Raw genomic sequence first — 26,581 nt, 5'->3', positions numbered from 1 at the left:
GTTCACATCTCTGCTCTGTGTCTAGTTGAGGTTTCATTAACTCACATTATTTGCATGTGTGTTTGTGAATGAGCGAGAGGGAGCCTGCTTATCTAAGATGCATTATACAAAGCCCTTTCTGCAGCCGCAGAAGCTGTCACCACTGCAGTACCATGTACTTGTTGGCTGCAGGGGAGAGGAAAAGTTTGTGGGATATGAAGTAGTAGAAATTAATCTTGGTGCCATTAAACCTTTCACTTTTCACCTAAAGCTGCCTCCAAAAGTATCCATTTCAGGGAAGGTTGGTTGGCTTGGTGATGTGAATCTGGTAGCCTTTTATTTACCATGGGCTGCCAAACCCCTGGATGAAACTAATCCAAAGGTACAATCCCAATGGTGGTGCAAGCATTAAAAATGTGTGATTTTCCAACCTGGAACTTCACTTTTGTGTGTAAAAGAAAAGAAATCAACCAGCATACTTTCATTTCCCTCTGCAAAATTTACTGCAAGCAGCCGTAAATTATGCAGCTGCTTGCTTCTTGTGAGCTGCCTGGAGCCACTTCTTGTGACTTTCTTGGAGTCACCATGCAATGCTGTCAGTAGACTATTTGCTGACTGTGAAAGGCCAATGTCATAAAAGGCATTCCTGTTGAATGGCCTGAAATCATCAAGGAGAGAAAAAGGTTTCAATCTGTGATATAAAATCCCATAAGACAATTTGTGCCATTTTTGTGAGGGAAAGGTCTTCCGTAAAGTCACCTTTCACAAGATACAAGAGAGTTGATGGAAGAGAAAGGCCTGATAAATACCAGGTCCTAAATACCTGATAAATAACATGAGCCAGCTTCAGTGTGTACTTGCAGCCCAGAAAGCCAACCGTATCCTGGGCTGCATCAAAAGGAGCATGACCAGCAGGTCGAAGGAGGTGATCCTGCCCCTCTGCTCTGCTCTCGTGAGACCTCACTTGGAGTATTGTGTGCAGTTCTGGTGTCCTCAACATAGAAAGGACATGGGACTGTTGGAACAAGTCCATAGGAGGCCATGAGGATGATCAGGGGACTGGAGCACCTCCTGCTTGAAGACAGGCTAAGAAAGTTGGGGCTGTTCAGCCTGGAGAAGAGAAGGCTGCGTGGAGACCTCATAGCAGCCTTCCAGTATCTGAAGGGGGCCTACAGGGATGCTGGGGAGGGACTATTCATTACTGACTGTAGTGATAGGACAAGGGGTAATGGGTTAAAACTTAAACAGAGGAAGTTTAGATTGGATACAAGGAGGAAGCTCTTTACTGTGAGGGTGGTGAGGCACTGGAATGTGTTGCCCAGGGAAGTTGTGAATGCTCCATCCCTGGCAGTGTTCAAGGCCAGGTTGGATGAAGCCTTGGGTGATACGGTTTAGTGTGAGGTGTCCCTGCCCATGGCAGGGGGGTTGGAACTGGATGATCTTAAGGTCCTTTCTAACCCTAACTATTCTATGATTCTGTGATTCTATAATATCAACTGTGCAAAAAGAAAAGGCTTGGACAGGACCTTACGTTTCTTCTTTTCATACGTGGGAGGGGAACCTGGACGCTGGGAGAATCATCATGCTGAACTCTGCTCATGCAAATGTCAGTGAAGCTATATGGGAAATATCCAGCTGTAAAATACCTGTTCTGGAGGATGTCCATGGCAGAGGGGTTGGAACTGGATGATCTTAAGGTCCTTTCCAACCGTAACTATTCTATGATTCTGTGATTCTATGTTTGAGGTCTGTGAGATAAGAAAGGAAGGAGGGTAGAGTTAGAGAGATGGTACCTCATGTCATACATGTCCAGTTGATTTTTCAAAGGTCCACATTACAAGAGACCTTGCATCAAGGTATGGCAATGCAATTCTGATGGGCAGCATCAGCATTTGAAGGCTTTTCCAAATTAGGAGATGTGGGAAGAGCTCTGCTGCAGTCAGCCATTTCCAGGACAACCATCACTTTCCTTCCCTGTACCAGCCCTTGCCATCTCACTTATCCTGTTCCCCTCTTAGAAGACTTGTCACATTTTCCCCTTGGAGCAGGCCAAAAGTTCCCATCTGTTCTCACATCATTATGAGCAATTCTGAAGAGGTTTGGATAGTTTTTGTTCATGTGGAAAGCAATCTGATGTGATCACTCCATGTGTGAGACTATCCTAATATGTGTTGAAATTATAGACTTATTTCAACTAAGACAGCTGAACAGAGGCAAGTTTCTAGTGTCCTCCAGAGCAGGAACTGCAAGTTAAACAATTCCCTTAGCCAACTGGTGAATTCATCAAGCCTAGTAACCCTCATGCTGCTGGCAAAACTCTCTGCAGGGTATGTGTGGAAATAATGGAACATTTATTTGCAAAGACATTTAGTTTCTCAAAGCCATAAATCCTTACCGACTCAGGCTTTGTTAGCTCTGGCTCTCACAAAATTATTTGTGTTTTCTTGTGGCATTTTATCCATGACATGTGCTGTTCATGGAGGTACAGCGTTAAATGTCATGTCTTGCAAATGTAACACTCTGGCTCGGAAAGAGTTGTTAAAGAGGGAACCTGCCCTACTTATATAGCTCTCGTGTTTGCCCAAGGTTTTTTGTATAATATTCTTCTAACTGAGTCTAGTTTTCAGCGTTAAATATGATAGATGTTAATATAAGTGATTCAGTCGTAGTTTATAACATGCCTTTGCAGCCGGGGTATTTAACATGCTCTCCTAGCAGCTCAGCAGCCAAAGTAATAGCAAAATCTGGTCCTCAGCTTTTATCTTTGCAGAATGCTACCCCTCTAATTAACGATCCTTGGCAATATCCAACGAGTTTACTTTCAGCTCTTGGCCTTTGGGATGGTCAGGAGCCAACAAAGAGGTACAGGGAGCTCAGTCATTAAAGGATTTAGTTTCCCTTATTGTATGTCAACTTGAATCCTTTGCTTTGTAAAAGCAATCTGAAGCCAAAGCCCATGGAATATATTGATTTTATTTATTTATTTATTTACTTATTTATCTATTTATCTCTGTAATTTTATGAATATTGAAGTGTGTTTTGCCCATTAGGGCTAGTTGTGGACCTATGGGGCTTGTGCTCTTCTGGTGGCAGTGGGTAGGATGTGTCAGCTCTGTGAAGGCCAGTGGTGAGGGTGGATTTAGCATCACTGGAGAGCCACGCCATGTACTCATCACTACTCCAGCACCACAGCACACCCAGTTTGACATGATGGAAACTGTCATGCAGGGCAAGTGCCACTCCTGGTCAAGTTTGGTCTTGTTTCGGGGATGAGTTTCAGCTTCTTCAGAGGCAAACATTTCTGTGTTTCAGCAGCACTGAATGCTGTAGCAGTGAGGTTAACATGACAATTCTCCTATCAATGCTCTTGTGCAACATCTGCACAGCAAGCAAAGGGGACCAGTCTGTGCTTTGCTCTGAAGCAGATCAGATGCTCTCCTGTCAGCCCTTGTTTGCACAGCTGCCATGCTTGGAAAAGTCACTTCAAATCAGTTGCCCAGTTCAGTTTTCTCCTTTAATTCTTGTCTAGAAATGCTTGTATGTTAAAATATTGCTCAGTTGCAACATTGCCTCTGTTCATTTGTGTTGTTGACACCTTTGTAAAAGCTCAGGGGCAGAATGATAGACCTGGAAAGCTGAAGGGGAGACTTGGTAATTTCGCATGGTTGCATCAAACCTTGTGGCTTGTGTCTACCTGCATAAAACCAGTGCTGCTCTGAAAATGGTAAATCCATCCTTTCTTTTCATAGTTTCTCACCAAGATTAATCACTCTTCATATTTTTTGTATATTTAAATTTCCCCGATTCTCACTTCTAGATTAATTTTCCTCTTCTTTGTTCCCTGGATTACAGCATCTCATGGGCCTGGTAGGGTGAAGAGTCCTGAGCGAATTGGTTGAAGTGTCAGCCTCTCTTTATTTGTATTTTTATTTCTAAACATCCTATTTCTGTCAAATGGCCTCAGAATGTTCCTGAAAACAAACAAAGCAGCAGTAGTTGAAGGTGGCACCATGTCACAGATGGGAGGATTTGTGGGGACACATTGGTGTATGGGAGATGTGAGCAGCCCCTGGGGTTTGCCAGAAAGGAGGGAGAGCATCAGGGAAAACAGCAAACATAAGGAAGGGGTGATTAAAAGAGTGGTCAGGGAGATTTCCTTAGTTGGATGTTTCCGTGTTCATAATAATTTGCATAACTTGATTTAATTTGCTTTAACCAAGCCCATGTTTTGATAATACTCTGGGGTTAGGGGATCTGGTTTCTTGGCTCCCTCTGTTCCCCCCTCTCATGTTATTACAAAAGGACATCTAGCTTTTCTGCATGCTGCTTCTCCTGTTGTGAAATTAGGGCAGCACCTTCTAAAAACGTAAACTCCAGCAGGTCTTGAGGAGATCAGATAGTCCAGTGAGTATTCCTGCTAAGCAAGATCACCAGTGAGGCTGAGTGGAGGCATTTGGAGGCTTAGCAGAATGAATCCTCTGAACCTTTGAGATTCACTTGATGCTTCTAGAGGGGGATAAAAGTGGACTTAATTAAGCCATTCCCAAATCCCTCCTGATCCATGATGACCATTTCCTTAACTCTCGATGTACACGAGCATCTGTGTAAGCCAGAAGTGTCTGTTTGGCTGTACCAGCCTGCTTGGCACTGCCAATCTGCTTGCAGGAGAGAGGGTCAAACTTGTCCCGTTACCCCTGGCCTTTGTGGTACTGATACATGCTGTGACAATATCACACGTGATTTCCTGAACCCCGGAGTGTTATTGTAATGAACAGCATTCAGCCTTGAAGGGTCGGTTATTGTGTGTTAGGACTGTAGGCGAGTGAGCGACCATGCCATGAAGTGAAGGAGCACACGTATTTGTCGGAGGAACGGTTGCTGCTGGCTGCAGTGACCTCTGCTGGGAAGCCCATAGCTGCTATGGTCCAACTTCAGCAGCACAACCCACATCTTAATCTAAACCACAGGTTTCTCGCCAGCTGATTCCTGTTACTTTTAGTTTTATCTTGAATTCCATTTTCCTTTAAATAGCTTGTCATTTGATAGTCCATCTCAGTAGAGAAATGCTATGCAGGACACTTTGTGAGCGTGCGATGGGCATTTCACCAGGAATATTGAGTGCTGTGTAACTCCATGGTAAGGTCTTGCTGGTCCTGGGGAGGCTCAGAAAAAGTGTATAAAAATGCCTCCTTTGCATCTCAGCAAGCCCCTCGAGTGCAGCAGCCACCAGTGATTAGGGTGGCTGGTGTGCACAGGCATCACCTCCCGAAGGGACACATCATCTTTCAAATATCCTCGTTCCTAAGGGGGATTGTTCTCTTTGTGCTTTAGGGGGTGATTCCTCTTCTTCAGCTGCCTTTCTCCAGATTACACTTAATATTGGCTGTCTCCCTGAATCCCACGTGCTCATGTCCTGCAATCTGGTTTCGAATCAGATTAGCACAACACAGAGGACCCCACAGTGGTAGGACGAAACCTTTTCTCCACCCTTCACTTTAAAACTGAGCAAGTTTACTGCCCTTCAGAGAGCACAGCAGAGCAGTGCCCATTTGGTTTGCAAATCAGGAAGGGGTGAGGGTCTTGTGGCAGCCCTCAGCATGCAGCATTGCATGTCTGATGAGCTCTTCTGGCCTCTGCTCCCTTAGCTGCTTGTCTTTGTGGGTAACACCCCCATTAGCCATGTGTGTGACAGTTAGGTGTTGCTGGCAGCTGTTTCAGAGGGAATTAGATTAGTTTGGAGAACCTCTGAGGTTTTCAGAGATAGCAATGCAAAACATTAATATGTGCATGGTAAAAACCGCACCACAGGCTAAGTTGGAGGCTTTAAACAGATAACACTGTGGTAGATTGTTTGTATTAAAATTGTCTTGATCATGATGGTAGGAGGTGCACAAATGAATGTGCATAAAGGAAAATGGATAAATACATACAAATTTTCCTTAAAAGTGACTGATTGAAATGTGATTTTCAGGGTCCATTCAACTAACTTAAGCAAGGCAAAACTGCCCTTGTCCTAACTGTAACCCTTAAGGGACTGGGCACTAAATGTGCATAACAAAATGAGTGGTTTTAAGCATGTGTTGTGTAAAGCCAAGTGGGCAATGTATTGGTTTCCTGTTGTCAGTAGTAAGAACTTAATTTATCATGCAGTCTACCTGAAAATTTTGCTAAAATATCGTGGGGTTTTCCTGGTATTTATGTAGAGTGAGGAGTCTACTCAGGTATTTGTTGCTTTGGCATCCTGTAGTGCATTATATTTGAGATCATTTATTGTTGATGTTAAATTTCCTGTGTGTGAAGGTCTTTATATGAATGCAGCTTTTGATGGCTGATTATGGGTGTTAATTCAGGTCAGTCATAAGCTTTCCAGTGAATTCAGAGGAAATTGGATTAGTCTGCATTCTTACAGGAAAGATCCTGCTGGGCACAGGGGACCTTCTGCTCTTAGCATCACATAGACTTGAGGGCACTTGGAACAATTAAGGATGAGGTCATGACACATGATTAAGAATCTTAATTAAGCTACTCAAACCTAGAAACATGCAGAGTTTTGCATTTGCTGACAATGCACTTTTACTTTCTTTCTGAACATGTCCATCTGTTGTTTAATGAGTGATTTCTGTTTAGCACTTCCAGCTTTCTCTCACTTTTGAAATGATTGTCTGCAATTGGTGTAATTAATATTCTGCCCCTGGAGTTGTACTGGTCATCTCTTTATGGTTTACATAAGTTAAGTGTATCCATTGAAAATAATTTGTAAGCATTGAAGGAGCAAACCCAGAAGGGCATTGCTCTAGTAGTCAATTAGATGTATGCTTGTAGAGATGATCTTTCTCTTCAGAGCTAGCATTTTGACAAGAGGCTTGGTGGGAATGATTGGGGGGAATGGTGAATGGTGTAGAAAACCTGTGAAGAAGCTTGGAGCTGTTGCGAAGAAAGTACATGGTGTTTAATAATGCTGCAAGTTCCCTCTCTGCTCAAGGCAAATTCAGGCATCCAGACCAACAGTGACATTGGAGCAGAATGAATTTGGTGGGAAGGAGTGTGGGGCTGTTGGATGGGTGCTGCGTCCCTGTGCCAGATTCTGCATGGGAGGAAATCCCTGCCTTCTCCCTGCCAGCCTGCACCCTGACCCCATTACCCTCTTTTGCTGCTGAGATTTCAGTCTCTAACCACCATCTTCATTCATGTGACAGAGGAGCTGTAAACCTTTAATGCCCCATATATTTAACCCTTACACATTTTGGCTTCAGAGAGGAAGGAATTTTCTGTGCGTAATAACAGCATTCTGGACTGTGAAGCACTGTTTACTTTGGTCAAAATTGTATTTTATGATGTTGGATAAAGCACTGACAAGTAGTGGCTAACTAAAAACAGCTTCATGTTTTACAGCCACTTAACAAAATAAAAATCATTATTTCATCTTACCTTATCTTGTGTTTTTTTTCAGGATCAAGCATGAAAATATAGTTGCCCTGGAAGACATCTATGAAAGTCCAAACCATTTATATCTGGTCATGCAATTGTAAGTACTGAGCCTAATGAAGTTTTTGTGTCAAAATCGCCAGCTCTTCTTGTTCTGGTTTTCTTCTTTAACCCAAAAGATGGACTATGTGAGAGGTATTTGTGTGCAACAGTCTGAATAATCCCTAGTAGGTGGTTAGAAACGAATCTCCAGCTATGATGGGCTGTGTTGTTGTGAAATTGGGAATTAATGTTTTTTTTTTATAAATAGTCTCACCCAAATCAGATCAGAGTGAAAAATCAAAGGGATAAGATCTAGCTCTGTATATATGGAGTTGCCAGTTCTCTGACTCAACAGATACCGCTCTGTACTGAGCAAGAGGTGACCCAAGATGCCACCATACGCATGGGTACATGGATGCTGGATTTGCAAGAAAGCGTCATTCTTGTCTCATTGTCATTATCGTTGTTCTTGACATATCTCTCTAGCCAGAGCCCATCTTCTCCCATTTTCCCCCTGTGTACCTGAAAAGACCAGGTTCATGGCTCACCTGGTCTCATCTAGCTGGCAGGGAGGGGGGATAGGCAAATACAGTGCTTTTTTGTCCCCCCTCCTTCTGAAATAAGATTTCCAGCTCTTGTTTCTCTTTCAGTTACAAGGTCACCTCAAACAAAAGTAGACAGGCAGGGCAGAGGGATAAATCACAGCTGGGAAGAGCCAGATGTGCCATAAGGAAGCTGAGAGCATCTGAAAGAGGCAGCTCTGAGGTTAATACTCCACATGAAGACCTTGGGAGACTATGCCTGTCCATTGTTAGTAATACCAAGGCATGGAGATGTCATCAGAAGCTGTTCTGCTGGCTATGTTGGAAGAATAGTGCCCTGGTTTTGTAGGCCTACATTTTAACCCAGAGTGCTGTAAAAGGACTTGCACAGGACTATCAGTGTGGTACAAGTTTCATCAAACCAGCTGGGTTGTAGGAAGTACCAATTCCACAGTTGATTAACTAATCCTTATTTTTGTTTAATCTCTTTAGAAAAAAAAATCATTATTATTCACACATGTTAGGTTGTTTAATGTAGTGTAACCCTCACTTTTCTAAGTTTCTTACATCCAGATCAATGGCTTATCTGAAATGTAGTTCTGAAGTCATAGGAGACACTGAATATACATTAGTAAGAATTTCTACATGCTCACAATCCGACACTCACCAGGGAATTACCCTTTCTGTTCTAGCTGTATTTGTAAACCCAGTGAACTGATTTTCCAAGGGCCAAACATTTAGCTATTCTCAAGGGACAGAGCTTCACTGATGACCACTGGGATGAGATGCCTGGCTGAAGTCAGCAGCCAAGAACCCATCCTCAGTGTTCGGGGTGGTAGCTCTGAGCACTCCCAGGCTCTGATAAAGAGCTGTGCCTCATGTTATGGTGTAGACCAAGACACCCTGTGTACAGCTGCATTGAACTGAGTCACCCAAGGAGCAGGATCAATGTTTTTTTTACTATGCATAGTAAGAAAAAGCAGGAAAAAACCTCAAAATCCTTGTTTTAGTCTAAAATGGACACAGGCTTGAGTGCAATCAAGTGATAGCACAGTGACAAACTCCCACTCGCGCAGAGAGCCTGAGTGATGAACCTCATGTATGTCCATGCTCCTAATCAGCCTCAGCTATTAGCTGAAGCTTATTTCATTAAAGTCATTTGATGTTGTACCAAGCTGTTGCTGTTAGCCCTCCTTGCTGTTGCGAATCAGACAAGACCATGTTGTTCTGTGCTCTGCATGGAGTATTTCAGGAAACGACCTTTCTGGGCTTTCTTGGAAAAGGGTCCTGTTATCCCAAGGTGAAAAGGACAAATTGACCAAGTACTCATCCTCATCGATGTGGATGTTGCATTAAGGATGGTGCAACCTCTACACTGCCTTTGAATTTTCATCAGTAGTTGGGATTGGGATCAATTGGCATCAACAGTTGGGTGGCAACCCTGTGAAGTCCAGAAGACTCAAAACCAGTTCTGCATGCCTCCTTTCCTGGCTTCCGTTTAGGAGGAGGCATGCATGGATAATCTCTTGTTTCCAAGGTAACATTAACTTGTTGATACAATAGCTGTGAACCATTGCATAGCATGTGGTATCTATTTGCTTACATCTCTGCCCTATTTATTATTAGATTCCACATGGGGTTTTTAGCTTCTCATTTTTGTTTATTTCTCCTAAACAAGACAAGTTTCCTACATTTTAAACTGGGGTTTGATATGAAGTGGAAGGGGTTCTGATCAAGCAGCTTTAAGGAAGGAGCATTTAGCTTTAAAAAAGAGGGGGATAAAATTAGGGCCACTAATCCTATCCTAGGGCCGCTAATCCTAGATCAGTATCATGGGCACAACAAATCTCAAATGTATATGCCCTTCTCCCTGGCTCATTGCCTGCTAAGTGGGCACTAACTAATGTTTCCCAAAGGGGATTTTTTTGTTGCATGGATGGCATTTTCATTACCAGCCTTTAGAACACTCCTTGTGGAAAATCCACATTACAGCCCCTCAGCTTCTCAAAAGGAGAAGGCTTTTGGAAGTAGACCAAGCCTCTCTGTTTATGTTTGCCATCTGGTACATGCTTGTTAGCAGGCCAACCTAAAGGATAAATATTGCACCTCATTTATTCTGTCAACGATATGGACAAGCACAGGTATCAGTGTCTGTGCTGGAGCTGGAGGTGAAGAGGCAGCTGTCCGTGTCTGCTTGACAGTCAATTTATTGCTGACAGTCCCTCTAGGAGCTTTCCCAGGGATATATAGCAGTTGGTGAATCTGTCCTGTGTTCCCTTGCCACATTATTGGGGAAATCAGAACTCCAGTTTTGGTTACATCACCTTCTTGTAACATACATTGTATACAAGCCACCACAAAACTGAACTGGGACAATCCTCTCACTGAAAGGTAGACCAGAACTCCATCTTGGAGATGCCCAGATTTGACAACTCATGATTTCATGTGCTATCTCAGATCATTAACCTGTTCCTTAGAAATGGCTGGGCCATTTTTAGTTTATTTTCCCAAAATACAGGATGTTGAAACCCAGAACCTCTTAAGTTTGGCAAGGTTATGGACAACTCCATGTGGTTTTTTGCTCCAAGCAGTATTGCTCAGCTTTGGTATGAGGTGGAGTTAATGGTGCAGCTACAAAGCAGAACACAGATGTAGAATAATCTTTGCCTGTCCTATGATGATTCTGCTAAAATTTTACAGGCAATATAGGAAAGTACTGTGGAACATTTAGATTTTGCCATATTTCTATTAGGATGATGTGCTTTCAAACCAAGAAAACACCTATTCCTTTGCAAGCTTGGATTTCCTATATTCCTGTGGTAAGGCCTACACAGGCAACGAAGACAAACAGAATATTCTGAAAGTTTTATTCTTTGTGGATGCTGGGTGGAATTTGCACAGGAATATTGTAGAAGATGGAGGGAAATAAAGTGCTTTCAGAAACAGATATTTTGTTGAACTGCGTCTTGGTATGATAGTAAGCTTTGCTGTTGATGAGCAGTTACGGGATTTTTGGTGGCTATGAATAAGAACTCCCTGCCTGTATATTCTAAGCTACCTTCCTTGCTTCATGACATCAGTATAGGGAAATATCCTGATAACTTCTTGTGACTAGTATTGTCAGATATTAATATTTCATTGGCATAATCAGCCTCCTTGGGTATTGATGATTCATTTTCTGCCTGCTGGAAAATGATGCATAAAATTGAATTTACAAAAACACATAGAATCGTATAATTGTTTAGGTTGGAAAAAGATCTTTAAGATCCTCAAGCTCAATGGTAAACCCAGCACTACCAGCACCACCACTAAACCATGTCCAGGTTGACTCCACCACTTCCCTGAGCAGCATGTTCAGTGCTTGACAGCCCTTGTGGTGAAGGCACAATACCCAACCTAAACCTCCCCTGGCACAACTTGAGGCCATTTACTCTTGTCCCATCCCTTGTTCCTTGGGAGCAGAGCCCAGCCCCCTCCTGGCTTCATCCTCCTGTCAGGCAGTTGCAGGGAGCCATCAGGTCCCCCCTGAGCCTTCTCTTCTCCAGCCTGAACCCCCCAGGTCCCTCACCCGTTCCCCATCGTGCTCCAGGCCCTGCACCAGCTCTGTTGTCCTTCTCTGGCTCTGCTCCAGCACCTCCCAGAGCTGAACACAGGATTTTAGGTGCAGCTTCACCAGTGCCCAGTACAGGGTGATGATCACTGCTCTAGTCCTGCTGGCTATGCTATTGCTGATAAAGGCCACAATACTGTTGGCCTTCTTGGCTGCCTGGGGAAAAGCTACTTATGTTCAGCCATGCTCCCTGGTCCTTTTCCGCTGAGCACCTTTCCAGCCACTCTTCCCCAAGCCTGTTGCATTGCATGAGTTGTTGTGACCCAGTTTAAGGACCTGGCACTTTGCCTTGTTGAACCTCATACCATTGGCCACAGCCCATCTGTCCAGCCTGTCCAGATCCCTCTGCAGAACCTTCCTACCTTCCAGCAGGTCAATGCTTCCACCCAGCTTGGTGTCATCTGCAAACTTTACTGAGGGTGCACTCGATCCCCTCATCCAGATAATTGATAAAGACGTTAAACAGAACTGGCCCCAGTACTGAGCTCTGGGGAACACCACTTGTGACCAACTGGATTTAACTCCATTCACCACCACTCTTTGGGCTCAGCCATCCAGCCAGTTTTTTACACAGCAAGCACCACACACCATGATCAGCCAGCTTCTCCAGGAGAATGCCGTGAGAAACAGTGTCACAGGCTTTGCTAAAGTCCAGGTAGACAACATCCACAGCCTTTTGCTCATCCACTAAGCAGGTCACCTTGTCATAGAAGACGACCAGGTTAGTCAAGCAGGACCTGCCTTTTACAACCCATGCTGACTGGGCTTGATCACCTGGTTGTCCTGTACATGATGTTTGATGGCCCCTGAGGTGATCTGTTCCATCTCCTTCCCTGGCACCATGGACAGGCCTGTAGTCTTTTCTGTATGAATGTTACAGAACCATTTGCAAATGCTGTTTCTAAATGTGCTGTCTGAGCAGGCCAAAGTAGATTTCCAAATCTCAACTCTGACTTCATCCATATTGTTCTCCTGCATTGAAGCGTGAAACAGCAAAGTTTAGTTCCTGCAGATATGTGTGTACCCTGTGCTAGTGAAAGCTGCAAGAACTGGGGCTGTTGCCTCTCTGGAAGGATATGGGGTGACAAAATAGATGAAGACATTAATTTCCTTGTTCTCTTTTATTTATCCATAGTTGCTTAAAATATGTAGGAACTTAATATTTTTGCTGTCTCTACTCTTCTGTCAAAGTTGGTTGAAGTTCACTTAGTGGGTCAGAAATTACTGAGGGCTGGCAAACTGGGATGGAGAGCCATTGCCTCACTGCCTTTGGAAAACAGGCTGAGAACAGGTCTAAAATGCACCTCCAAAACTAATGGAACCCATCTGCCTGTCTCAGGGCAGGATATGCTGCCTGTGCCTTAGCAGATGTTTTACTAACCTGTTGTTAAAAACCTCTAGTCACAATCTCCCCAGGGAATTGACACCATTGCTTAACATCCTTATGGGTATGGAGCGTTTCCTAATAGCTAAATCTTCCAGGCTGCAATTTTAACCTGCTGTGCTGGAAGCCTTATTTCTGTAATTCCTCCTGAAGGTGACAAAACTATTCAATTGGGGAAAGATTACAGGAGCAGTGCTGGAAGGCATGTAGCTATGTAACTAGTGATTGAATTTGAACACCCACCTCTGAGTTTCTTTGCACTTGTTTTTTTCACAGTCAAGGATAGTGCCAAATCCAGAGGAATTCCTATTCATTCCAGGATCTACTTAAAGAAAGTGGAAACCTACTGCCAGCCTGGTATAACTTTCCACCTGTTTGGGGAGTGTGCTCCCAAAGAGTGGGTCTGATTGTCTCATAAGAGGGTTGCTTTACCCATATCCTGTCAACTGATGTTTCTGATTCTCCAAGCAAACCAGAGTAGTTCCCCTGTGTGAGGTCTTTTGAGGCTTAGACATCTCTGCTGAGAACAAGCTTTTAGGGTGAGCTGCCCAGTTCAGCCTACCCTGACGTGCTTCTCCCTACCTTTGTAAAAAAAACCCAGCCCAAAATGAGCCTAAGCCTCTGACCTTGGGGTTTTTGGCATCTTAACTCTCCTGAATCACACAGATGATTCCCATCTCAGAAGAGCCAAGATGATGGGGGTCCTTTCTGCTGGGTGCAGGTCACGTACCAAGGAGAGAGGTTTACATGCTCAGAGTCCCAGTGCCCCATTCCTGCTGTTTATCAACTCTCCACCACCACACACATCTACCTTATAATCCTGTAATGTCTTGAGAGGTAGCTCAGCAGCAGGTACAACCTGTAGCAAAATCTTCATCAACTTTTATTACCTGAACTACTTCCTTATGGTTTTGCTTTTCAACTCTATGTTTGTAAACAAGTAAGTGGAGTGCTAAGCCCTGGGTAAGTGCTGAATTCCCTTTGTTTTTTGAAAGCCCAATGCCTGAGCACACTCCAAGAGCAGCCTAGCATGGACGGGGCATGCAAGTGACATTTCAGTGAAAATACTCAGCCTCCAAGAAAAACAACAGACAATGCAGGGAAGTGCCGTGTTTGCCAGGTTCCTTAAGGAGTCTAGCAAGGATGCGCATTGTTACAAAACAGTGATCTGCACACCAAGCCACTGTCACCTTGGGATGCTAATTAAAGCAAAACATAGATCTGTTGCACTGCGTTCCTTACGTGAGATTTATTCCCTTGTTTGTGGTGTTTGTGCCTTTAAAGCATCATGCAAAAGGCAAGGAAATATCTCTGCATTCACAATGGGATTTACATGAATCATAAAAGCAAGCTGGGTTCTTTAGCAGCACAAAATACTTATGTTCAAGCCCCCCAGCATCACCTTTTTCTGCAGATGGTGTGATTGTTATCATTATTAGTAATGAAAGTAATGGTAACAGGAGAAACACCTCCAGTAATGAAGAACACTGGAGCTAATGACTATGAGCCAGGGGATTCAGTTTGGTTTGTGCTACAGGATGGGAGCTCAGCTGCACACACACAGACTCTGTTCTTCCTTATTTTCACTATTCCTGCCTTGGATGAGAGCCAGTCTGAATCAGTGCTCAGTAACCATTGAAAATACACTGGGTCAATGTCAAAAGCCTTGGATCCCGTGCTTCCTGTACCTCCTCATTCTGCAGAGGATTAAAATGTGTGGTAGATGTATGTGGGAGATGGATCTTACAGGGTTTATTGGCTAGGACATTAATGGATGGGCCAGGGAAAGATATGTCTCCCAGTTCCTGGTCAAGAAAATATACATAAATTTTGTATTAATCAATTATTGGATAAATTGTTTACTTGGGTTTGGAATTGTTTTTTTGAGCAAATGCTACATAAGCACTACAGTACCAGGAGGGCTGGTGTACATCTGGCCATGCCAGGAAGGAGCTTGTGAGATGTCAAGGGAGCTTTGCTTGGTTTTGATGCAGCTGAGCAGACACTCAAGGGCTTTACTTAGGCAAGACTTCATTTCCTCACAGCTTGAGGAGTGAAACAACAGTGATTTGGGCAAAGAAGCCTTTGTGAATCTGCAATGGAACAAGAAATAGCAGTGACAACACCTGTGGCTGAAAAAAAAGTCTTTTGCTGCTTCTGTGGACAAGAGATTTTTGAGATGAGGGGAGGGTGCTTTAGAAGGCACAGCTAGTGAATGTGGAAAACAAAGTGGGACAGCAGCAACAGGGTTGAATATGTGTGACACGACAAGGAGCATCAGACCATGATTGTGGGAGAAGCACTCAGGAAAATTAATCTTGGTCCCATCGCAGCCTTCAATGTGAACATATTGCAGACGTGGGCCCAAACTGCAGAGCTGGGATGTCAGATTTTGAAATTGCATGTTGGGCATGTGCAATACAGGTTTTAGTTCCAGTCCATTTCTAGTGCTTAATGCAGTCAGTGTGTGATCTGTCATTATAACAGATAGATAAAAAATACCTTTAAAAAATCATGCCTTATCAAAACCTTTGAAGGCATATTGACTGAACAGCCATGTTAAAAGGCTAAAGGAGTTAATCCCACTGTACTTCAGTACTTTTGCACTAGAGCTTTGCAAGCTGCTGACCGCACAATAAACTGAGCCCTGGCACCATGCCCCTGGGAGCTGGGTAGTAGCTATTAATCCAGCATCAATTTCTTTGGGGAGAAAAGATTATTACATCAGCTGGGTTACGCTGGTGAGTGTTCAATATGAAGGAGTATCTCCACTTTTCCAGTGGCTGAGAGGTTATGAGCAGAGTAGGAAAGATTAATGTTGGGGTAGAGATCAGGGCATGGGCAGATTTGTTGGTAACAAATTAATAGGCCTCAGAGTGATCACCACATGACTTTAGACATCTTTACTTGTGTGGATAGTGTACAATCCTGAAAGTGTGAATGTGCTCATCAGATGGCCCTACCTGCTGTTAACATTTTGGTTTTTCTTCTTCTTTTCTGGCTATGGCAGGACTTCTGGCAGCTCTTGCTCCAGTGTCTCCTCCAAACACAGCAGCTTCTCCTGGGACCAGCACTGAACAGCAGCCCTTACACTTCCTTGTGCTGTTTTATGTGTAAGGGCTTCAGCTGTGGCTAGGAGGAGGTGTTTCAGAGTCTGTGGGCATCAGTCCAGCCTTCCTAGAGCAGCACAGGAATGGTGAGAATCTTCTTCATTTTAGGAACTATAAAAGACTTTCTCATTATGATTTCCAAAACCACTTATAGGCAGTCACCTTCATCAGGTGTTGATGATTGTCAGCATCCTTGCTCCAAACCTTGTACTCATTATTGTTAGCTTAGTCTGAAGTATCCCAGTATGGACTCATTAGCAAAGCAACACTGAGGATTGTTTTTTTCAATCAAAGTGCTGCACTGCATCTGACAGAGTGATTTTTTTCCCCCTGTAGCCTTGGGAATGAAGAGATAATGGAGATGCATTTCCACATTTTCATTGAACAGACACATTATCATGTTGTTTGTTTTTACAGAAATGTGAACAGTTGAGGTGAAAATGGATTGTTTCTTTAAGGTATCTATTATTGCAAAGCTGCTGTTGTCAATAAGGAAAACAAGAGGTTTTGCCAAAATCGCAAATGAACCTTGTTCTAATGTATTATTCTTTAAAGTTATAGAAAAAAATTAAGGTCTCATAAACCAAACAAGCCTATTTCATTATTTTCCTATTCTGGTTGAGTACAGCAAGCAAGTACTTTCTGATCTTATATCTCTATTTGATGTAATGTCCAGTTCCTAGCAAGGGTCAGTACCAAATCCTTAGAGAAAGAGTATGTGTCTTGGTTGTTTTTTTACAGAAGTAAATTTTGGCAGCATCAATGTTTCTTCCTTCAGCCCACCGTCAGTTCTCTTGCTAAGTCCTCAGTTAGAGCTCCCTGTTGCAGCTGGGCAAAGGGCATATGTGCCCATGTTGTATAGCTTGGTCTAGTATAGGCATTTCACAGGGCAGCACTATAGATCTGCCAGTAATCCTGTGGAATATCCCTGCTTCCCTCAGAGCAGGAGTGAGGCCTTTCTCTCCAAACAGCAGGTAGATGGCTATTTAGAGCCCTAACAATTTTCTCTCCATTTTATTGGCTTTGGATAACCATCACCTTCCTTTTATGCTTTGCCCAGAAGTTTTATTGCTGGTTACTTGATGTTTGCATAGTCACTGAATGAGTCTTTTACATTTAGTTCTGCATCTCTCAGTACCTGGTAATTTACACTGTGGTGCACTGAAATCAATTAAATAGCTGGCATTTAATTCAGGAGGAAGGAGGTTTGCAGCAGGGCGGATAATAGATGTTAAATCCATATATGCCACAGTATGAGAATTCATTATGATACAGTAGGATCCCTCTCAGGCACGATGTGGAGGCATTCTGATTAAATGGTTCCACTCATTTAAACAGAAAAGCACTTTCATAACAACTTGGAAAGCTTTGAAGTGAAATAACATGTTAGTGAAGCAAGCTGCAAAATTAACACTGGCATTCACACGTCTGTTTTTTTACATGGTAAAACCATTATTAAGAGTTGATTTTTCCCTCTGGAATTTTCTTCCAGAGGAAAGTTGTGCAGACTGTGGTGAAGGGGACAGTAGTAGGCTGTAACGAGTGTTACATATCAGTGCATAACAGAAGACAGGTTATGATTTTGTGGAAAAAATAGTCTCAATTTCCCAAGCACTTTCATATCCTTTGCAGTCCTGGGTGAAGGTTGGACTTGATGATCTTAAAGGTCTTTTCCAACCTAGTTGATTCTGTGATTCTGTGATCTTAGCTCCAACCTTTGTTCTAGGTAGTATAGTCAGGTAGGTTTCTCTGGTCAAGAGTCTGTAAGAGACTCCAGAGTCAGTTATGTTTGTATTGTATTATTCAGAGGTTCTGCATACAGCTACTAGAAGAAGAACCCATTAACCAAGGTAATGATGAAGCATTATTGTCCCATTCACATTCATGCTGAAAGAAAAGACCTCATTTTACATTTTATCTTGTATTTGCCCCAAAACTCTACGTAGGGCATATTTTTAAAGCCAGGGAGGTTCATATGGTTTTCTGTGGCTGGGCTGAGGGTCAGGGCTGTAAACAGGATTGTGGTAAAGCCTGGAATGTTTAATGGAAATACAGGTTGCTGTTTGAAATCCTGTTTTGACTTTTGTAGTGCTGTGGTTACCTCTTCTTACAGAAACTGTTTTCATAGGACTGCAGAAGTTCATGCCATAGTTTTCAGCTTCAAACATTCTCCCTGGAAAATTATTCAATGGAAAAGAAATGTGGAGGATTTGGGGATTTTGTTTTGTTTTTTTTTTTTTCTGAAGCAGTGGTTAGCTCTGCTGCAGCCAAACTTACTTTTTTTAAGCATTTTATAGAAAAAGAAAATACTGCTGCTGGTGAAGACTTTCTTTGATGCATTTATAGAACATGTGCTCATTTTATTCTGATTCATGCGGCTTGGTTATATCTTAGCCTCTAAAGGCTATTTTTCCCCTTGGATTGGAGGAAAAGTGTGTTCAGAGACCCAAATGCTTACATCAGCTCTTCCCTTCTCCAACACAAAATTCCCATTTGGGGCTGTGTGATCCTGGCTTAGCTGTAAAAGGCTTTCTTTGCTGGAGTACTGAAGATGGTTTGGAGGATCTTGGTGTTTATTCTGTCTGATTATTCTGTTGGTTAGTAGCATTTAACTGCTCTTTAATTCTATTTCTTCATCCCTCATTGATGATACTCTGAGGAGCACTGACATCCTTAGACACAGTGGAGCCTTTAAATGTCTGTGTGTTCCTGAAAAAAGAAGATACCCCTCTCCAGAAAGCATTTTAATGAAACAGAAGTCACTGTTATATAACAGTGTCATATAACTTGAAATGCACTGACAGAGAGCTAAGATTTTAAGACCTGTGTAAGCATACAAAGAGGCAGCACTACTGAAAACTGGGGTTGGCATTCTTAATATTATGAGACAGCAAACTAAAATTCATGCAACTATATATTTCTGCCTTAGGGCTTTTGCTGTTCAAACTCTGCCGTGAATCTCTTACAGCTCTATAAAAGGGGTTATTCCTTTAGGAGAAAGCAAAGCCAAGCACCCATCCTACCATTGTTATGAAGCTCCTTGTTGTGACTGTGATGTTAGATATACTCAGTGCTAAAGATCACAGTCACCATGTTGCAAAACACCCAGTGCCACTGGACAGGGGAAGTGTAATCATAATTAAGTGATACTGAGCAGAGGGAAATCACCTCTCTGATTACTCACCACCTTTATCTGTGGGGATATTTATCTCACCACAGCCCAGGGTCTTTTCCATTGATTAATGCTTGTTTCCCTGGAAGCATGGGGCAGGACCATGTGCAGAAAGTGCACTCTTCAGGTGGTTTTGCAGCTGAATTTGTTATGTAGAGGTTTTGCTTTACGTTGGTGCTGTCTTGCCTAGTTTGAAGGGTGGCAAGGGAAACAGCCTAGATTTTTGCTACTGAAGATTGGGTAAAAAAAAATGGAAAAGAAAAAGAGAAAGAAAAAAACATTTAACTGAAAGTCTAGAGCTGCTCTTTAGCCTGAATATCCTTTTCTTGGAGTATGCCATTAAGTGTGACCAGATGATAGTCATATAGTAGGTTATCACTTGTGAAAGCTTCTTTCCTGGCTGCATATCTGGATTCAGTCTGTTCCACTTGCCCATATCGTGCCACACAGCTGGGCATACTACTCCCCAAAACCGCAGCGCCACAGCGAGACAGAGATGTGCCAGAGGGGACTGTACTTGATACTCATCTCATATTCTGCTATAGGTTATCTAAAGCCAGTATGATACAATGCCTTGGATGCTGGTGGGAGGCAGGCACAGGTATATTTTGTTCCTTTGTTGATTTTCCGGGTGTGTGACAGCCTCTGGCAGAGCAAATCATAGAATCATAGAATAGTTAGGATTGGAAAGGACCTCAAGATCATCCAGTTCCAACCCCCCTGCCATGGGCAGGGACACCTCACACTAAACCGTATCACCCAAGGCTTCGTCCAACCTGGCCTTGAACACTGCCAGGGATGGAGCATTCACTACCACCCTGGGCAACCCATTCCAGTACCTCACCACCCTAACAGTAAAGAATTTCTTCCTTATATCCAGTCTAAACCTCTGCTGTTTAAGTTTCAACCCGTTACCCCTTGTCCTATCACTGCAGTCCCTAATGAATAGTCCCTACCCAGCATCCCTGTAACTCCCCTTCAGATACTGGAAGGCTGCTATGAGGTCTCCACGCAGCCTTCTCTTCTCCAGGCTGAACAGCCCCAACTTGCTCAGCCTGTTTTCATATGGGAGGTGCTCCAGTCCCCTGATCATCCTCGTGGCCTCCTCTGGACTTGTTCCAACAGTTCCATGTTCTTTTTATGTTGAGGACACCAGAACTGCACACAATACTCCAAGTGAGGTCTCACGAGAGCAGAGTAGAGGGGCAGGATCACCTCCTTCAACCTGCTGGTCATGCTCCTTTTGATGCAGCCCAGGATACAGTTGGCTTTCTGGGCTGCAAGTACACACTGCAGCTGGCTCATGTTCATTTTCTCATCAACCAACACCCCCAAGTCCTTCTCAGGGCTGCTCTGAATCTCTTCTCTGCCCAACCTGTAGCTGTGCCTGGGATTGCTCCCATCCAGGTGCAGGACCTTGCACTTGGCATGGTTAAACTTCATAAGGTTGGCATCAGCCCACCTCACAAGTGAGTCAAGGTCCCTCTGAATGGCATTCCTTCCCTCTAGCGTATCAACTGAACCACACAGCTTGGTGTCATCAGCAAACTTGCTGAGGGCACACTCAATTCCATTGTCCATGTCAGCGACAAAGATGTTAAACAAGACCGGTCCCAACACCGATCCCTGAGGGACACCACTCGTTACTGATCTCCAGCCAGACATTGAACCGTTGACCACAACTCTTTGAGTGCGACCATCCAGCCAGTTCTTTATCCACCGAGTGGTCCACCTATCAAATTGATGACACTCCAATTTAGAGACAAGGATCTCATGTGGGACAGTGTCGAACGCTTTGCACAAGTCCAGGTAGATGACGTCAACTGCTCCACTCCTGTCCATCACTTTTGTAGTCCTGTCATAGAAGGCCACCAAATGGGTCAGGCAGGATTTCCCCTCAGTGAAGCCATGCTGGCTGTCACCAAGCACATTTCTCTTTTTCATGTGCCCTAGCATGCCTTCCAGGAGAATCTGCTCCCAGATTTTGCCAGGCACAGAGGTGAGACTGACTGGTCTGTAATTCCCTGGGTCATCCATTTTCCCCTTCTTGAAAATGGGGGTTATATTTCCCTTTTTCCAGTCATCAGGAACTTCACCTGTCTGCCATGATTTTTCAAATATGATGGCCAGTGGCTTTGCAACTTCATTCACCAGCTCCTTCAGGACCCGCGGATGGATTTCATCAGATCCCATGGACTTGTGTACATTCAGGTTCTTAAGATGGTCTTGAACCAGATCCTCTCCTACAGTGGGCCCAAGGTCTAGGTTTTCACAGTCCCTGTGTCTGCCTTCCAAGACTTGGGTGCTGCGGTCAGAGCCTTTGCCAGTGAAGACCGAGGCAAAGAAGCCATTCAGAACCTCAGCCTTCTCCAAGTCCTGTGTAGCCAGTTCTCCCGAAAGTTTCCGAAGGGGGCCTACATTGTCCTTAGTCTGTTTTTTAGCTGCTACATACCTATAAAATCCCTTCCTATTATCTTTAACGTCCCTTGCCAAGTGGATTGTGAAGGACCACTGCAAATCCCCCTCAGCTCTTAATGAGTGAAGAAGGATTGTCTGGCTCTAAATCTCAGTATACCACTGTGTGCACTGCAGGCACAGCTCCTGGAGCAGGAGCTCCTGGTGCAGCCGCAGGGACAGTGGCAGAGGAGACAGCTCACAGCTTGGGAGAGGAGGAGGGAAAAGCAGGAGCTGAGCCACATGGTACAAAAAGTAGAAGCAGACACAGTATCTCAGTGGTAGGTGCTCATTAGACTGTCTCTCGTGAGCTGGGGAGACTTGAGTATAGTCTGCTAATGGAATGGCAATGTTTTTCTGTAAGCTAAAAGATGTAGCAGTGCAAAGTAGGTAAGGGACAAGTCTCTTTATGGAAAAATAGCCTGTTTACTAGCAATGTGTAACAGACAAGTGGCTGCTGCTCTCTGGAGTCTTGCAAAGATGTTATTGTAGTTAGAGCACACAGGTCTGAAAATCTTGAGCTCTTGTCTTACTCACCATTGATTTACATTGTGATCTCAGATGATTCTGTCTTGTAGTTTCTCTGCTCACAGAAAGAGAATACTTTCCTAATTAATTCTCAGTATGATTAAGTGGTTGGGTTTTGGTTGGTTGGTTGGGTTTTTATTCTCAAGTCAGTGCTGCTCTTCATGCAATAAGTTGTTAAAAGAAATGAGTCCTGGAGTCTGGTCTCTAGCATTGTCCACTGAGGAGCACTGAGGTGGTGCATCTGGGAATGAGTAAAAGTTTGTCTGCTTGTCTGTCTTGACCTATTTTGAAAAACATGCTGAGGTATGCCTTAATCCCCTTCAATGTTTCCTTAGGCACCCCATGCTGTTCAGTGTCTGTGTCAGGGTTTTATCCCTCTATGCCATCCATATCTGTACAGAAACCTATACAGAAGATAATCCAGGCTGCTTGGTGATTCGGTGTAACAGCATGACTGGTGATGGCCATCATCATTGCACACATTTATTTATCCTTATGGGGTAGATACATGGAAATCTAAAGCAGCAGAGGTGCAGCATCCAAAGCTAGATATCCACTACTTAAAGCCAGGATTTCACCTACTGTGCAGGTAGATATGGATGAAGCCAAATACATCATACCAGTGATGGAGTGGAACAATTAAATCTTGGTATAGGAGAGCTATAAAGCAGCAGTTTAAACCCAGTCTGAATAAAAAATTAACAACAGTATATTTGATTTTAATATCCACTTCTTTATGCTGCATGTAGGTGGAATGGTTATTACAGATATGTAGCTGAAAGAGTGATGTGCCAAAGCACACGGTACAGCAGGCTAGCTCCATCACCTCCCTCCACTTTGGGACCACGACTCATGCTCCCCCTGTGCAGCAAGAGTGCAGTGTGCCTGGATCTCCATGGGAGCAAGGTGGCGTGGGTGACTTAGGAATCCCCAGTGTGCTCAGGTACCCTCCAGAAAGAAAAGCACGATGGGCCTCTTCCCATCTCTTGTTCACATGTAAAGAAGTGAGCTCAAAGTGATGGATGCTCCAGGATGCATTGCAATAGCTAATCAGCTCTATGTTTGAAATACTTATTGACCTCAACAATAAACACTAGAAAGGGCCTTTGAAGGAGGATTCTTGTGAGCATGAGAGCCTTAGACCTGATCTATAAGCCTTCAAACCCTCCTAGGAAAGTTGTCTGGGTGTGCTTGGGCCACTATGGGTCCTTCATTCTATGAAGAACCTTTCTGACTACATCTATACCAGCAAATATAAAATATCTCTATCAGTGTTACCCACTGAGCGGGCCAGGAGGATGGGTGGCTCAGGGTGAACCCAGGGGAGCATTACAGCAGCCCTGACAACATGGGGGATCCTCTTCCTGTTCTGGGACAGACCAGGCATAGCCCCTGATCCTCTGCCCCTCTGGAAAGTGGAAATAAGAGTCCTTTCTGCCATATGTGAGTGCTGTGAGGATAAACATGTTAAATTCTATAAAGTTTTGAGATAATAATATCAATTTAGACATGTAAGTGCCTTGAACAAATATATTGTGCAAACACCAAGTGATTTAAAGTACAACTTCTGGCACAGCAATTTTGCTTAAAGGCTAGTTTAGTTTGATTTCAAAGGGTTTCTCAAAATAACTAGTCTCAGGAATCCTTCTCCCTCTGCAAAAATAGGAACATTGTCACAAAAAAATCCCTTAAAGAAGAAAAGCAGAGGAACGAAAAGATTTCTTCTCCTCGCTTGACTTTTTAGATTTCAAAGCAGGACACATCAGGTCATCCATTAAGTGTTCCTGGTCTGGCAATGGTACCACTGTCCATTGCCTGCAGCACAAATCACTGATCAAAAGCTTCTTCATGGCATGCTTTTTTCAGAGTTTTCTGACAAAATCGAACTTCAGTCTTACCACTGGCGTGAGCACGAAGGGGGTAGAAGTAGTTTGCAGAGTTCTGTTCTATGACCAGCTTCCCAGCTTGTTTAGCCACAGGCACGTGCTGATTAGGTCTCTCTTGAATGCACGGCAAGGAGAAGAAGAAATGGGAGAGGGAAACTGAGCTAGCAGCAGGAGAATTAACTCTATGGCAGAAGAATTGATGCTGCCTTCAAAACACTCTCTTGTGTACCCTCAGTCATGCATGCGCCATGCTCTGGGGCTGTTAATGCAAAATCTACTTTCTTGCTGTTTATGTAATTTATAGCCTCTTGGTAGTAAATGATATTCTTGGCCTCTGGGTCCTGGTCCTGTTAAATAGCCATTCACAAGGCAAAGGAAATAGGTACTGTTTTTATTCTGGTTGGACTTTGAATGCATAAAATAGTATTTTTTTTTCATTCTGAACACGCCTGTGCCCTTTAGAATGCAAATATTAACTTCACTTTCAGAAAACATATTTTCTTTCCAATGCATTACTTCCCATGTAATGACCCATTTTAGAGAATTTGGTATTGTTTACGCTCTTCAGAGAAATTCCTAAAACAAAAGGTATCCTACTTTCCTTCATAATGAATTCTCAGTAGATATCATGAGATTCCAGAGCAGCTCTGTCTTGTACAATTAACCTGTGAAGCCTTTGCCTTGTAAAAATCATTGGCTTGTCAGGTTCTCCTTCTGGCCATATATTTAGAATTTTGTTTGACAATTCTAGGACTTTATTTTCTGATAAAATCATAGAATCACAGAAGGGTTTGGGTCAGAAGTGACCTTTTAAAAATCATCTAGTCCAATCCCCCTGCCACTGGGCAAGTACATATTTCACTAGACCAGGTTGCTCAAACTCACTGTCCATCCTGGCCTTGAACACTGCCCTGGATGGGGCAGCCACAGCTTCTCTGGGCAATCTGCCAGTGACTCACCACCTTCACAGAGCAGAGCTTCTTCCTCATTTCCAATCTAAACCCACCTTCTTTCAGTTTAAAACTGTTGCCCCTTGTCTTGTTACTACAGGCCCCAATAAAAAATCTCCATCTTTCTTATAAAGCCTCTTTATGTATTGAAAGGGCTCAGTAAGTTGTCTCTGGAGTTTTCTCCTCTCCAGGCTAAACATGCCTAGCTCTCTCTGCCTGTCTCCATAGCAGAAGTGCTCAAGCCCTGACCTGCTCCAACAGATCCAAGTCTTTCCTGTGCTGAGGACCCCAGAGCTAGATGCAGTACTCCAGGTGGGGTCTCACAAGAGTGGAGTAAGAGAGGGAGAATCACCTCCCTTGACCTGCTGGACAGGTTTCTTTTAGTGCAGCCCAGTATATAGTTGGCTTTCGGGGCTGCAAGCACACATTGCTAGGTCATGTTGAGCTTTTCATTCACCAGTATTCCCAAGTCCATCTGTGTTGGTGAGCAGCAGGTCCAGTAACACTGCTCCTCTGGTTGCACTATCATCTGTATTAAAGTTATCTTCAGCACACTCCAAGAGTCTTCTGGACTGCTCACAGCTTTCTGGCTGATTTTGCAGCAGATGTCAGAGTGGCTGAAGTCCTTCAGGAGGAGCAGAGCTTGACATGCTGTAGTTGAAATAAGGACACTACATCAGCATGCCCCTATGGATCAGTCAGTCTGCAGTAAACACCAGCCATGAGATGTACTTTGTTGGCTTGGCCTGTTCATTGCGGTTTTTCAGAGACAGCTCTGTGCAATCACTCCATATATTTTTTTTACATAAAGGGCAATCACACTCCCACTCCATCCTTGCCTGTCTCGATATATAAATAATGGATAAAAACATTTGCAATAAAAATGTCCCATTTCACACACAAAAAAATCAAAGTTTAACCAGCACCAGCAGCTAATTTTGACATAATGAGACTTGTCCAAAGTTCCTTCACCATTTCCTTTACTGGAGCTAAGCCTTTGGCTGGGCCATGGGATCTGCCTGTTCTTGGAGTTCCTTTGCCATACATGACATACACAAGACTTCGCTTTTAAGCCCAGTCTCTTAATTATTTTCTGAGTGTGTGGTGGGGACATTGCTTTGGCTCCCACAAAAAGGACAATGCAATGGTGTCAGGCCACACAGGGTGTTCCAGCCAGGCTTCTGCACATGAATCATATAAAGGACTGTTTTTGAAAGACTGGGCTCTTGCATTTGATTCACTGTCCTTGGCGAGCTGAAAATAGCATGTATTGTTCTCTTATGCCTTAGCAACTTGAAAATTGACATAAATTGAATACTTTCTAATCTTTACCTACAGCAAGAAAATAGGCTAATTGTTATTCCTGCAGTTACTTAGCTAGTGCTAATTAACTGAGATTTTGATGGCTTTGGGTTTTTTTCAGCAGTTTTGTAAACATTTCACCTATCATTTCAGTGAGTCCTTTACAAATCTGAGGCATAGTGAATAGACCTGTTTCC

General features: G+C 43.5%; 1 protein-coding gene across 1 annotated transcript in view; it reads left to right on the top strand.

Annotated features, from left to right (window-relative positions):
• Positions 1 to 26,581, top strand: part of CAMK1D (calcium/calmodulin dependent protein kinase ID) — a 217,161-nt gene that overhangs the window by 125,212 nt on the left and 65,368 nt on the right. The window contains exon 3 of the mRNA XM_005143332.3: positions 7,430 to 7,504. Coding sequence (XP_005143389.1) covers positions 7,430 to 7,504 — 75 coding nt within the window. The remainder of the gene's footprint in view (positions 1 to 7,429; positions 7,505 to 26,581) is intronic.

Source organism: Melopsittacus undulatus, chromosome 5 (assembly GCF_012275295.1).
Source record: "Melopsittacus undulatus isolate bMelUnd1 chromosome 5, bMelUnd1.mat.Z, whole genome shotgun sequence".
NCBI lineage: Eukaryota > Metazoa > Chordata > Aves > Psittaciformes > Psittaculidae > Melopsittacus > Melopsittacus undulatus.
The sequence above is the reverse complement of the archived record's forward strand: the minus strand, read 5'-3'. Positions and strand labels throughout refer to the sequence as shown.